The sequence below is a fragment of the Physeter macrocephalus genome, chromosome 12, assembly GCF_002837175.3.
Source record: "Physeter macrocephalus isolate SW-GA chromosome 12, ASM283717v5, whole genome shotgun sequence".
NCBI lineage: Eukaryota > Metazoa > Chordata > Mammalia > Artiodactyla > Physeteridae > Physeter > Physeter macrocephalus.
Window position 1 is genome coordinate 43247495 of NC_041225.1, and position 15711 is coordinate 43263205.

The 15711-nt window shown below is 36.0% G+C and overlaps 1 protein-coding gene across 4 annotated transcripts in view; it reads left to right on the top strand.

Annotated features, from left to right (window-relative positions):
- Nucleotides 1–14112, top strand: part of UBXN2A (UBX domain protein 2A) — a 46320-nt gene extending 32208 nt beyond the window's left edge. For all 4 annotated transcript variants that reach the window (XM_007114754.4, XM_024119029.3, XM_007114755.3 and 1 more), the window contains 4 exons: nucleotides 2081–2187; nucleotides 7066–7203; nucleotides 8375–8533; nucleotides 12646–14112. In XM_007114754.4, coding sequence (XP_007114816.2) covers nucleotides 2081–2187; nucleotides 7066–7203; nucleotides 8375–8533; nucleotides 12646–12838 — 597 coding nt within the window. In that variant the 3' untranslated portion in view covers nucleotides 12839–14112. The remainder of the gene's footprint in view (nucleotides 1–2080; nucleotides 2188–7065; nucleotides 7204–8374; nucleotides 8534–12645) is intronic.
- The last annotated feature ends 1599 nt before the right edge of the window (nucleotides 14113–15711 follow it).

Sequence of the window (15711 nt, forward strand, 5' to 3'; positions counted from 1 at the left end):
TTTTTTAAATTAATTTTTATTGGAGTATAGTTGATTTACAATGTTGTATTTGTTTCTGCTGTACAGCGAAGTGAATCAGTTACACATATACATATATCCACTCTTTTTTAGATTCTTTTCCTGTATAAGTCATTACAGAGTATTGAGTAGAATTCCCTGTGCTATACTGTAGGTCCTTATTAGTTGTCTGTTTTATATATGTGTTAATCCCAATCTTCCAATTTATCCCTCCCTGCCACTTTCCCCCTTGGTAACCATAAGTTTGTTTCCTACATCTGTGACTCTATTTCTGTTTTGTAAGTAAGTTCATTTGTACAATTTTTTTAGTTCTCATTCTTTTCTGTGAGTACCATGAGAGCAGAGTCTTGGCAGTTTGGTTATAGGTAAAAAAAAGAGGTAATATAGTATAGTGGTTAAGAGTATGGATTCCAACCCCAGCTCCACTCTTACTGACTATGTAATATTGGGCAATTTAATTAATCTTCTGTGTTTCTAATTTTCCATCTATGAAAAGGATAATAATAATAATAATACCCACCTTGTGTGGATTTTAGGAGGATTAAATAAATATATGTAGGAAAAGTACTGTAAACAGTGTTTGGTACATGTAAGTGTACACACAAGTGCTCTCTCAGATAAGTACATAGACAGACAGATAGATAGGCAGGCAGGCTAATAATATATGCTATCATTATTGTGATTGTTTTCCCTAACATCTTTTTTTTTTTTTTTTTTGCGTTACGCGGGCCTCTCACTGTTGTGGCCTCTCCCGTTGCGGAGCACAGGCTCCGGACGCACAGGCTCAGCGGCCACGGCTCACGGGCCCAGCCGCTCCGCGGCATGTGGGATCTTCCCGGACCGGGGCACGAACCCGTGTCCCCTATATCGGCAGGCAGATTCTCAACCACTGTGCCACCAGGGAAGCCCTTCCCTAACATCTTAATGGAGTGTCTGTTGCATATTAGGCACTGAATAACATATGCTGAATGAATAAATGTTAGAGACAAGGGAAGGCCTCTAATAGTCTATTTTCTTAAATGTTTTTTTTTTTAATTTATTTATTATTTATTTTTGGCTGTGTTGGGTCTTCGTTTCTGTGCAAGGGCTTTCTCTAGTTGCGGCAAGTGGGGGCCACTCTTCATCACGATGCGCGGGCTTCTCACTATTGCGGCCTCTCTTGTTGCAGAGCACAGGCTCCAGACACGCAGGCTCAGTAGCTGTGGCTCATGGGCCTAGTTGCTCCGCGGCATGTGGGATCCTACCAGACCAGGGCTCAAACCCGTGTCCCCTGCATTGGCAGGCAGATTCTCAACCACTGTGCCACCAGGGAAACCCCTTAAATGGTTTTTAATCAGTCCTTCTGTGTTCAGCCTGAAGCATCCCTGCATTCTACTGTATTTCTGAACCTTTCTATATTTCTACAGTGACTTCTTTGATTGAATGAGTGAATAAATAATGTTCTTAGGAGATGATCAACAGGATGTTTAGAGATGAAATATTGATAACAGTAACACTGATAGTTTATATTTGAAGGAATAGCCATTAATTACTCATAGTTTTTTTCCCCCTTTATTATTCTTAATGTTCAAAGTCTAATGTTCAAGTCATTTCAAAGTCCTTCTCTAACTGTTGAGAAGTCTGTCCTGGCCAGAAAGCTTTAGTGTCCTATAAGACAGGGCACAGAATATTTTTGCAAATGACCTCTCTTAAAGAAAATTATTAATGAGTTATTTTTAAATATTATTCATTATGAACCATATTTTATGTGTACATTATAATTTTTGATATTTTACATTTGAAGCTTGCTGTTAAGAATGGTATATTTAAAAAATGTGTAGCTGTGTGTGGTGATGGATGTTAACTACACTTATTCTGTAATCATTTTGCAATAGGTATATATATCAAACCATTATGTTGTATACCTAACTAATACAATGTTATATGTCAGTTATATCTCTATTTTAAAGAAAAGATTGATACATAAAATACACACTGATAGAAGAAAGTTTCAAGGGACTTTTAGTTTATTAGTATATTTCATTTATTAACATGATGCATTTTGTTTCTTACTGCTTTGCAGGCAGATGTAAGTATAAAATTATGGAAAAATGGATTCACAGTCAATGATGATTTCAGAAGTTATTCTGATGGTGCAAGTCAGCAGTTTCTGAACTCCATCAAAAAAGGGTAAGCAATCTTTGTAAAGGATATTTTATTTATTTTAAATTAATTTATTTATTTTTGGCTGTGTTGGGTCTTCATTGCTGCCTGCGGGCTTTCTCTAGTTGTGGAGAGTGCGGGCTACTCTTCGTTGCCGTGCGTGGGCTTCTCATTGCGGTAGCTTCTCTTGTTGCGGAACACGGGCTCTAGGCTCGTGGGCTTCAGTAGTTGTGGCTCGAGGCCTCTAGAGCGCAGGCTGAGTAGTCGTGGCACAAGGGCTTAGTTGCTCCACGGCATGTGGGATCTTCCCTGACCAGGGCTCGAACCCGTGTCCCCTCCATTGGCAGGCGGATTCTTAACCACTGCACCACCACGGAAGTCCAAGAAGGATATTTTAGATATATTTCATTTGGAAGATTCCTTTTAATGTTGTTCACATGTTCCTATGCATTCAAAGACACTCTTTCTTTTATAAATTCAGATTTTTTCGTAAGATGAGTTTTCTTAAAAGAACCACAGCTGTAACTTTGAAGGTCAGGAATTTGAATTCTGACCAACCAAAATCTGACTTAAATTAATTCACTTTGCCAGTTGTTACTTAATACCACATAACATCCTACGTGTCTTTTTTTTTTTTTTAGCTGCGTTGGGTCTTCCTTGCTGTGTGCAGCTTTCTCTAGTTGCGGCAACTGGGGGCTGCTCTTCGTTGCGGTGCGTGGGCTTCCCATTGTGGTGGCTTCTCTTGTTGCGGAGCACAAGCTCTAGGCACACGGGCTTCAGTAGTTGTGGCACACGGGCTCTAGAGCGCAGGCTCAGTAGTTGTGGCTCATAGGCTTAGTTGCTCCGCGGCATGTGGGATCTTCCCAGACCAGGGCTAGAACCCGTGTCCCCTGCATTGGCAGGCAGATTCCTAACCACTTTCCACCAGGTAAGTCCCAATATTTTATATATATATAAATATATATATATATATATATATTTATATATATATTTTTATATATATATATATATTTTTTAATTTTGACTATCTTTGGACTTCCCTCGTCATGCAGTGGTTAAGAATCTGCCTGCCAGGGCTTCCCTTTTGGCCCATTGGTTAAGAAACTGCCTGCCAATGCAGGGGACACGGGTTCAAGCCCTGGTCTGGGAAGATCCCACATGCCTCGAAGCAACTAAGCCCATGCGCCACAACTACTGAGCCTACGTGCCACAACTACTGAAGCCCACATGCCTAGAGCCCATGCTCCACAACAAGAGAAGCCACCACAATGAGAAGCCTGCGAACCGCGATGAAGAGTAGCCCCCACTAGCCACACCAGAGAAAAGCCCACGTGCAGCAACAAAGACCCACTGCAGCCAAAAATAGATAAATAAATAACTTTTTTTTTTTTGAGCGGGGGGCGGGTATGCCCGCCTCTCACTGTTGTGGCCTCTCCCATTGCGGAGCACAGGCTCCGCACGCAGAGGCTCAGCGGCCATGGCTCACGGGCCTAGCCGCTCCGCGGCATGTGGGATCTTCCTGGACCGGGGCACGAACCCGTGTCCCCTGCATCGGCAGGTGGACTCTCAACCACTGTGCCACCAGGGAAGCCCATAACTTTATTTTAAAAAATAATATTGTTAAAAAAATTTTTTGACTATCTTGAAATACTTGACTATGTCTGCATATTGTTTTGTTACAATGATGACCCATAATTTTTATATATATACTTAGTTGTTGATAATTTGATTATTTCTTATGTCTCCCACTATCAAAAAATATCGGACTATCCTTGTGTTTAAATTTTTTTAAATAATAACTTAATTTTTTAAATTACCTCTTTATTGAGATATAATTAGCCTATTATAGAGTTTACCCTTTTAAAGTATACAATTCATTATTTTTTAATATATTCACAGAGTTATGCAACTATCAGCACTGTTCATTCAGGAACATTTTCTTCACCCTAAGAGGAAACCCCATACTAGTAATCACTCTCTATTTGCCCCTCCTCACAGCCCTACGCAACCACAATCTACTTCTACCTTTATGGATTTGCCTAGTTTGGACATTGCATATAAATGGAATCATTTTGTGTCTGATTTTTTTCACTCAGCATAATGTTTTCAAAGTTCATTCATGTTGTAGCTTTTAACAGTTCTTCATTCCTCTTCATTGCCAAATAGTGTTGCGTTGTATGGATATATCACATTTAGTTTATCCATTTATCAGTGGATAGATATTCAGGTTATTTCCACATCTTAGTTACTATGAATAATGCTTCTACGAACATTGTGTACAAGTTTTTGTGTGGACATGTGTTTTCAATTCTCTCAGGTCTAGGAGTGGAATTGTTGTTAACTCTGTTTATGAAGGACTGCCAAACTGTATTCCGAAGTTACCGCACCATTTTATATTTCCACCAACAGTGTATGATAAGTTCCAGTTTTTCTATATCCTTGCCAACACTTGTTAGTGTCTCGTTTTTTAAATTATAACTATCCTAGTGAATAAGAACTGGTATCTTGTGTGGTTTTGATTTGCATTTCTCTAATGACTGGTAATACTGAGCATCTTTTCATGTACTTACGGACCACATGTATATCTTCTTTGAAGAAATGTCTATACAAATCCTTTGTCCATTTTTTTTTCCCTTGCCTATTTTTAAAATTGGGTTATTTGCCTTGCTGTTGAGTTGTACAAGTTTGTGATGTATTTTGGAGACAATATTTTCTCCCATTCTTTGTTCTTTGTGTTGTCTTTTCATTTTTTGATGATGTCCTTTGAAGCATAAAATTACGTTTTAAATTTGATGAGGTCTGATTTATCGATTTTTTTTTTTTTTGTCACTTTTGGTTCTGGTGTTATGTCTAAGAAACCATCGCCCAATTCAGGGCCTTGAAGATTTTACTCCTATGTTTTCCTTTTTTTTGTTTTTTAATATTTATTTATTTTATTTATTTGGCTGCGCCAGGTCTTAGTTGCAGCATGTGGGATCTTTAGTTGCAGCACATGGGGTCTTTAGTTGATACATGCTGGATCTTTAGTTGCAGCATGTGGGATCTTTTACTTGTGGCATGTGGGATCTAGTTTCCTGACCAGGGATCGAACCTGGGCCCCCTGCATTGGGAGCGCAGAGTCTTAACCGCTGGACCACGAGGGAAGTCCCTTACTCCTATGTTTTCTTATAATTGTACTTAAAGTTCGAACAGAACCTCCGATTACTCTTTCGTGATAGATTGATAGAAAGAAAATTAATGAATAAAAAGCATGAACATTCTTTCAGCAGTTGATGCTCATATTCATGCTTCTGCTTTCCTAAAAAGATATACAAAATTAAATATCTGTCCTATGACATGTGTAACATCAATTTAATGGTGTAATGTACTTATTTTCGTCAGTTTTTATTTCAGAAGGGTTGATAGTATTCTACATCTAACCAATTTTCAATATATACATACACATATATAGGTCTGTATGTATGTATATGTATAATGTATATACAGATTTTAAATGGCTCTGTATAATAAAATATAATTAATTTGGAATCTTTTTCAAACTAACACAAAAGTTGCAAGTGTGGTACAAGGAACTTTTCTAAAAGCATTTGAGAGTAAGTTGCTAAAGTGATGCCTCATCATCCTGAATACTTTAGTTTGTATTTTTATTAAAAAGGAAGTATATTTTCCTATGTAACCACAGTACAACCATCTATTGAAGTATAATTTTATTACCAATTATTCCTCAGAATGTATTCAAGTTTCACTTTTTATCTTAATATTATCTTTTATAGCAAAAGCATCCAATTCAGAATTGCACATTGCTTGTAAATGTCATGTCTCTTTAGTCTCCTTCAGGAGGGAACAGTTTCTCAGTTTTTGTTTTCGTCTTTTTTTAATGACCTTGACACTTGAAGATTATGGGCCCAAATTATGTAGAATGTCTCTCAGTTCAGATTTATCTGATTTCGTCCTCATGATAAGGTTAAATTACACATTATTTGTAGTAATCTCACAGAAGTAATGCTATCCTAACTTCAGTAGTAAGTTGTTCTTTGTTTTTCTTTATGGTATTCTGCTTTACTTTATAATTTTTTCATTTTATCTGTTTTTTTGAACTCTATGTAAATGCAGTGTGTTTATTTTTTGTGTCTACTGAACTTTGGGATATTCATCCATGTTTTTGCATATAGCTATAGTTGGCATGAATCCCAGAAGCAATATAAGAAAGATAAATTTGATTATGTAATATCAAATGCCAAACTGGGAATACTTGTTTCACATATATCCTGTAAATGGAATATATACATATTTCTTACAAATCAGTAAGAAAAAGATGAAAAGAGTATTTTATATGTTTGTACCATTTGATCTACTTTATAACAGAATAACAGTGTGCATGTGGTAAAAAAATAAATGACATATATCCATATACTAACATGAGAAGATTTCTGTGGTATATTCCTTTTTTTTTTTAAAGCAGTTTGCAAAATACAGAATAGTGTAAATAGAGTGATACCATCTTTGGAAAAAATATAATTATTATGTGGAATTTTACTATATAGAGAGAAAATTTAGGAGATACACCGCAAAGTTTTTTATTAGAGTGAGAGTGGAATTATAGGGACTGTCCCTTTTGGGGGAGGGGGCTGTCATTTTCTTTCTTAAGTCTATATGTGTTTACATTTTTTTATGTCTTGTTTTTCTACAACCAGCATGTAGCTATATTTTCATTTTAAAGAATGAAATAAGAGCTTGATTTTTCTCTAACTGTATTATTTTAAATACATTTAGTTTTTATTGTATAGAATATATATGCCTCTTATTTCTGTATATTTTTCTGTTCTTTTTACATGCACAGTATGTTTTTCAGAGAAAGAAAAAACATGTTAGGGGCTTTATCACTTTCTTTCTTTACTTTCCAAGGGAATTACCTTTAGAATTACAGGGAGTTTTTGATAAAGAGGAGGTCGATGTTAAAGTTGAAGATAAGAAAAATGAAGTATGTGTGTCAACGAAGCCTGTGTTCCAGCCCTTCTCAGGACAGGGTCACAGACTGGGAAGGTGAGTAGGCTCATGATCTGTAATTTCCATAAGCAGAGGTTTGACTAATATTCAGCTTGTCATTATTTTACTATGTAGACCACATATATAGAGTTATCATTTCTCCCATTGGAAATGAGATTTTTCATGTTAACTTTTATGAGAACTTCTAAGTCATATTCACCTTAGTGTAAATTAACGTATGCTGGCACTATACTAAAAAGTCATGGCAGCTTTTTTGGTTTTGTCTGATCAAAAGTGCCTGGCTTAATGAGGACGTTGGGCAAAATTGGGTGGATAAATCATCTTTTCTCCCTTGCACCCACCACTTGAGCTTTGCCATTAATGTCACAGAGTACATAGGCTAGTTTTATAGGGTTCTGTATTATAGTTACCAATGCCTTCAGCATTGTGTTCTCTGATCAGTATCTGAATTTTGAGGTAATAAAAGTGAAACAACTCCTGGTAAAGTTAGTATCAGTGTCAGAGCCTTTAATTATTGGGTTGGCCAAGAAGTTTGTTCGGGTTTTTCATAAGCTCTTCCGAAAAACCCAAATGAACTTTTTGACCAGCCCAGTATTTTCAAACTTTGCAGTATTCATCTTATCTAATTATGCCTATGGCAGAATATGCAAAGAGGTTAAATATAGGATTGCTTTCATTTTTATGAATTCTCATATATTAATTATCAAGATTGGTAAGGTATATAAATGCATATTCATCCACACATGTAAAAATATCCCAATGTGACTTTCAGAGTGATGAGGGAATACTTTGTTTCCTTTCATTTCCTTTATAACCCAAAGACTGTTCTCTACAGAGAACTTATAATTTCTTTTAGAAATTTTAACCTGGGGAGTAGGTAAAGGTAAAGTCCATAGATCTGTCAGCACTATAAAATTGTTCTGTAAGGCACTATTCGAATACATAAGTATACTCTTCAAGTATATTTATGTAACAGTCCACAAGCTTACAAATTACTTAGATGTGCATAATTTTATTAGATTCCTATAATCATCATGTATGATGGATATAACTGATATTAATATCTTTATGTGTTAGGGAACAGCTGTGACTAGCTAAAATCTTCCTGAAAGCTATACTTACTGTAAAGTTTTTATAGTAATTGTTTAATGATAAAGTTCTGCTTAATGAAAAACATGCATCTGACTTGTTGTCTGGATTTTCTTAGTGCTACACCAAAAATTGTTTCTAAAGCGAAGACTATTGAAGTTGAGAATAAAAATAAGTTGTCTGCTGTCCCACTAAACAGTCTGGAACCCATCACTAATATACAGATCTGGTTAGCCAATGGGAAAAGGATTGTCCAGAAATTTAACATTTCTCATAGGTGAGTCTTCCATTTCATTATTTGTCTGATTTGTTCCCTAAGTTTTAATTGTATTTCTTCTTTTCAGGTCAGTCAACAGCTATTTTTAAGAACTAAGGATCTTAATAAATAGTTCTCTAAACATAATATTTCATGACAATAGAAATTCTTGGACATTAATGAAGTATTTTCAGTCTGTTTTGTGGATTATCATTTCATTAGTTTTCCTGTTTACCTAGATACATAATTTTAAAAGAATTATTTTTAATATGTTTTTAAGTTTATCATTAGCATTATGTGTTTTTTTTTTCTGTTAATTGTAGAAAAGGAATGATAATACAGGAAAGTGCTGAAAGAAATTGAAATCAAGTTAAATTCCATCACCCAGAGATAATCACTACTACTAGTTTGATGGATTTTTCCAGTCTTAAAATGTTTTTTCATTTTAATTAAAGTAGGAACATATTGTATATAGGTTTCCAAGTCCCTGGGACCTCCTTTAAACTTTTTACATCTTCCCATCATTCTTTGAGCATTTTCTTGTTTATTGGCACAAAATTTTTTTTCAGGTTCGTTCCGTACGTTTTCTAAGAAGCCCTGGTTCTTTTTAGTGGCCAAGGGTATTGAGGATCTGGTTTCTAGGTATACTTATTGCCACCATTCCCAGGCCCTCTGAGTGGAAAGAGCTACAGGTGTCTATATATACATACACATATGCATATATATACACACACTAACACATTTACAAATGTATTTCTGTATCTTTGCGTAGCGAAAACCATGAGTTCACATAGATACCTCTAATTTCAGTCCACCACCACAGGGTTTATTCTAGTTTTCCCCTTTCCATATTTGTAATTAACTTCTTCACTTTCTTCAGTTTAACTTTCTTCAGTGAGAAACCTGGCTCCAGTTATTCTCAATATATTTATTATTATTTTTTAAAATATTTATTTACTGGTTGTGCTGGATCTTAGTTGTGGCAGGCGGGCTCCTTAGTTGCGGCTTGAGGGCTCCTTAGTTGTGGCATGTGAAGTCTTAGTTGTGGTATGCATGTGTGATCTAGTTCCCTGACCAGGAATTGAACCTGGGCCCCCTTCATTGGGAGCACAGAGTCTTAACCTCTGCGCCACCAGGAAAGCCCCCAATATATTTATTTATTGATCAGTTCTCCTACATGTAACCAGTCTCCTTCTTCTACTGCTGCCTCCTCCCCAGCCTGGAAGCCTCCCTCTTCCTGCTGGGTCTCTTGACACATCACATCATGCCAGTGACCTGTTTGCCCTCCTGGGTGCTAGCAGTCAGTGCTGCCTATCCTCCCCCATGAGTGGTCACTCTCCACCTCTTTCTGGTTCTGACACACTGCAGTTGGCCCCTCCTTTGTATGAATGCTCTTTTTATTCTGCTTGATACAGCCTGCTGTGTACCACCTCTCCTATATTCCTAACCCAATTTGGCTTGTGACACTCTGCACTGAACACCTCTTCTGTGTGGACACACTCCTAACCCTGCTCATATTGCAACCGTCCCCACCTGCCTCCCTCTACATGGGCACCCTCCTCGTGCTGATCAGACTCTGACACCAGAAAGATGGGCTGCTTTCCTGTGCAGACGTCCTCTTCACCCAACCTGGACTCGGATTCCCTGATGTGGGCCACCACAACTCCCTCTCACATCTGGCCTGTATGGCAGTAGGTTCTCATTATTATCTGTTTTATATATAGTAGTGTATATATGTCAGTCCCACTCTCCCAGTTCGTCTCACCCTACCCTTCCCCCCTTGGTAACCATAAGTTTGTTCTCTACAACTCAGGTTTGTTTCTTTTTAGGGAAATAAAATACTTTAATCCCAACTTCTTTGTCTAGAAAAATACTTCTGGCATTTTCAATAACAAAGTCACCTACCATTTTTTTTTCTTGAATGACTTGAAGCATTTAAAAACCTTTGACTGCCTGATGGTATTTATTAAGTGATAATTAACCAAGCTTTATTTTTTAATTGGAATGTTTAGTCCAGTTTTTATAATGTTTTATAATATCCTGAACTAGTTAGGTTTAAGGCTACCATCTTGCTCTTTGTTTTCTCTTTGCCCCATGTCTTTTTATTCTTCATTCCTCCTTTCTTGCCTCTTTTTGAGCTTAATGAGTATTATTTTTTATCCTCTCATAGCTTTTTAGATTGGCATTTCTTTATTCTTGTAGTAGTACTGTAGAGATCACAGTACACATTTTTAATTTTTACTGCACAGTTCCTTTAATCTTTATTGGTTTTTTTAAAATTTATATTCTTTGCCATAAGTTTTAGCCTTTCGTTATCCAATTTTTGGTACCCAAATAAATATAAGTGACCATTTTCTTGATTTTTTTGGTAGCCTGCACAGATTTACAGAGTGGCGATTGGTAAATTTGATTGAATGGGAAAATTCTGTCTTTGGTGATGTCATATTTCATTAATTCTTGTTTACACATTTTTTCACATTTTAGCATCTCTGAAATGGGGATTCATCCTTATAATTTCTTGTTGGCCATATGGCAGTCATGACACAATTGTCTTTGCCTTTGAGGCATCTGCCTCAAAGCATGCAGAACAAGTGTCAGCTCAATGAAAGATCATCCCAGAGACAGTAGTGGAGCACTTTTCAAAGTACTGCTGTATCATCAACACACCCGATGATACAGAAGGGAGTATTATATGGACATGTACATCAGTGACTGAATCAGAAGTGATTTGAAGGATCTGAGTCTGAATAACGTTCAACTGTTAGGAATGACTTAACCATTTTATTCTAATCTTATTATGGAAGTAAGTGATTTGATGAATGTTTGTGTGAAAATTAGTTTAAAGTGCTCTTTCAATAAATATAAAAATTCTAAGTGTTTAAGAAACTATTTTGTCATAATCTGGATTTTTAAAAATTTTAGTAGTATATAAAATGACAAGTCTTAGAATCAGTGGCATCTCAGGGGGGTTTTTTTGGCCGTGCTGCCTGGCTTGCAGGATCTCAGTTCCCCGACCAGGGATTGAACCCAGGCCATGGCAGTGAAAGCCCGGAATCCTAACCACTAGGCCACCAGGGAACTCCCAGTGGCATCTTAATTTCGAGGAACTGTATATGTACTTTCCCTTTCTAAATACACACGCATATACTTACATGAACATAACTTTGAGCTACCTTCAAGATTGCAGTGATTGGGAGGACTTCCCTGGTGGCGCAGTAGTTAAGAATCCGCCTGCCAGTGCAGGGGACACGGGTTCGAGCCCTGGTCCGGGAAGATCCCACATACCGCGGAGCAACGAAACCCGTGCACCACAACTACCGAGCTTGCACTCTAGAGCCTGCGAGCCACAACTCCTGAGCCCATGTGCCACAACTACTGAAGCCCACATGCCTAGAGCCCGTGCTCTGTAACAAGGACAAGCCACCGCAATGAGAAGCACATGCACTGCAACGAAGAGTAGCCCCCACTTGCCGCAACTAGAGAAAGCCTGCGTGCAGCAACGAAGATCAAATGCAGCCAAAAATAAATAAATAAAAATTTTTAAATCACTGTTATTAAAAAAAAAAGATTGCAGTGATTATATTACATTATAGTGTTCATTATACTAACTGAAAATCTACCTGCACTGGGTTAAGAATTTTCTTAACTAGATTTGAAACACAGCCTGATGTGGTATTGAAGAGATACAGCCTGTGTCTGTGAAGGATTACTGGTTGGACCATTTCTGATCCATTCAGAGCAAGATATGTAGATTTTTCTGTTATAGAAACTTTCAGGCATATGCAAAAGCAAAGAGATGATATAATGATCCATCATCACTCAGTGCCCACTGAACTATGTTAAGCAAATCCCAGACTTCATATAGTTTCATATGTAGATATTTCAGAATGTGTTTCTAAAAAATAGAGACTCAAAATGTAACTATAATACCCTTGTCACATCTAAGATAAGGAATAGTAATTCCTGACTATTATCAGGGGTGAACCTTTAAAAGATAGCCCAAGTGAGTAGTTATATCATCATAATTTGATTATTTTGTATTAACATAGCTAGGTATCATCACAAGTTATTACCTTAAATTAGCTAATTCAGGTTTTCATAAAATTATATTAATAGTTTGTGCTATTTTACAGGGTAAGCCACATCAAAGACTTCATCGAAAAATACCAAGGATCTCAAAGAAGTCCTCCCTTTTGCCTGGCAACAGCTCTTCCTTTCCTCAAATTACTAGATGAAACACTCACACTGGAAGAAGCCAATTTACAGAATGCTGTAATCATTCAGAGACTCAAAAAAACCGCTGAACCTTTTAAAGAACTTTCATAACATTAATTTTTGATACACTAAGTGGAAAGTTTCCAGAAAAGTGATGGTCATAAGTGGACATGCATACCAAAATGAGGGGGAAGTCAGATTTGCTGGGCTTTGCACTATTTAACTCCCTTCTGATGAGAAGATTTTAAAATAAGTACAAGTTAGGAAAATAAACTATGACTGGAAACTATATTCAATGAACTTTTCCAGAAGGCTACTCAGAAAGAAAAATAGACTTATTTTCAAATACCAGTTATTTAACGTAAGATATATTAAATAACTATATCATTTAAAATCTTAATACAGTATAAATTAGCAAATATGTTCATAGCATCTTTCATTCAAACATCATTCCCAAACAGCAGTGATTTGTTTAAATGTTAGCTGTCTCAGATTTTTTTAAATAGCAATACATTAAAAAATTATACATGGCAGGTTAAAAACATCAATGCAATTTTTTTATATCTGAGATACAATCAAAAGGCTGGAAGGAACTGCTTTCACCACAGCTATGCTTCAACCTCAGAAGTGTTCCCAATTTGCATTGTCTAATGGCAAGATACACTCAAATATTAACTTGGCAACAGTATCTGGGATGTATTTTCATTTAAGAATAAAATTGTGTAGCTTAGTATAATGTCAGTATCAATCTGCTGACATACATTTCAACATTTTCGAAACATATAAATTTAAAAGAATTCTTTTTTCTCTAGGAACCGCAGTTTATCCCCTACTTTATTTTCTTTCAAATATTAGGGGTTTGTTCTTAGTTAACATTTGGAGTGGGCCATTTGTTTGCCACCACTCACGTAGAATCTAAGGCTAGTGTTGTCATGTTACTAATTAACATTTTTTAAATGTGTTGTGTAAAGTATGGTTTTCTATTTCATACATCACACAGTCCATTTATATATTAAAGGATTATTTATTACATTCTGATGTCACTGAGGAAAACATGCTAGATTTTTAACTAAAACTGGTTACACTTCAGTAATTCCCTGTCAGATTAAATCCCTTTGCCTGACAATAAGTTTAAGAAGCTTTTTGCAGACGATCTATTGAATCATATTTAAAGTGAAATATACATTGAATGTGCCAAGGAACTAAGTGGCCATGCCTAACAGCAGTAGTGTTCATAGGGTGCTGCATGTCTGCTGGAAAGAGCAGTTCTCAAACTTTTGGTCTCAAGACTTTTTGTTTATGTGGGGTATAAATACTAATATTATATTTAAAATAAAAAGTTATAAAATATTCATTAAAAATAATAAACGTGTTAATATAAAGAACATATTTAAGAAAAATGTATTTTCCAAAATTTAAAAAGATTTAGTGAGAAACGTGGCATTGTATTTCATTTTTTGCAAATATCTTTACTGTCTGATTTAAAGAAGACAGATGGAATCTCATCTGCTTCTGTATGTCTGTTGCAGTATCACACATCATGTAGCCTATAGTAAATGCTACTGTACATTCATGAGAAAATGAAAAAAGCAAATAACATCTTAGTATAATTATGAAAATAGTTTTGACCTTGCAGAACCCTTGCAAGAGCTAATCTTATAAAGCAGTGATTTGCAGTGATTCTCAGGCCTTAATATATAAGAATCACTTGGGAAGCTTTATCAGAATGCCTATTAACTGCCACCTACCACACATATTTTAACAATTCATTGTATTTGGGATGGGTTCCAGATGTCTACATTTTGAATCTCAAGTAATCCTTAGGTATGTAGTAGGAGAACCAGTCTTCAGGAAATCCTGCACTAAGCTTCCACCTTAATAAAATAAAACCTGCGTGCTGCATCATGGACAGTGCAAGACTCAACTGAAATCGGACTGTTAGACCTTTAAATTTTATTGTAGTCCACCAGTTTGTTCTTAGACTGTCCTCCCACCCTTTAATTCTGAACTAATCATGAGATAAACCTGTGCTTTATCTTCTGTAAGCACAGCTGAGACAAGGCTGCAACATTTAAATGAGGTTTTTATTAAAGGCTCAGGGATAACAAAAGGGAAATATACACATAACTAGATGACCTGATTTATAAGATATATCTTATGTTTGAAGTTCATTTTAAGAATGCTTCCTTTTCTAGCTCTCAGCCTTCTAGGTGGTAGAGGTCTTTTTATCAGGAAGAGAGGGAGAACAAAGGAGAGCCTTTTCCTTTTGTCATTTACCCTCAGAAATGAACAGATATATAATAGAAAATATTTATTGTCTGTAACGCTTACGGCTGTGGTAGAGTCGTCTCTTTAGTAAAACAAAAATAATGGCATTCTTTAAAAAAATGAAGGGATGGTAAAATCAGATATAATGTAAGTCATTGTTAATATATTTTCAAGAATCTGTAAGAAAATGTTTCATATAGGCCTATCATGAGGCATTTTATAATTTTCATTTGCACAAATATAAGTCAATTTTTGATTCTCCATATTTCTATAAAGGTGCTTCTTGTTGGAAATATTTTTCTTGTACATATAAAAAGGCCTCCTTTGTGGATTTTCCAGTTTATAGTAATAACCAGAAGACACATTAGAGGTTTTCTTGTGTGTACGTGCAGAATACACCCCAGTGAGAAGTTCTGTAGAGAAAGACCTGTCATCAGCAAGAACCCTCATTTTTGTAACTGTGAAAACTCTAATTAATGTGGATGATATTCTTAAAGGTTTTCTAAAGTGAGAACCATCTGATAAAGCTTTTTACATTAAAGTTTAAAATTCTAAAGTTGTTAATTAAATATGTAGAATACCCAAAACATGTTGACTTTAGAAAACAAACTGAATTTAGCAAGGGAAGGCAAACTTGAAAATAAAGCCAGCATCTTAGATGTGGAATACAATTTGACCTAAGTAGTTGTTTCAAAAGAGGCATCAATCAGTTTAAA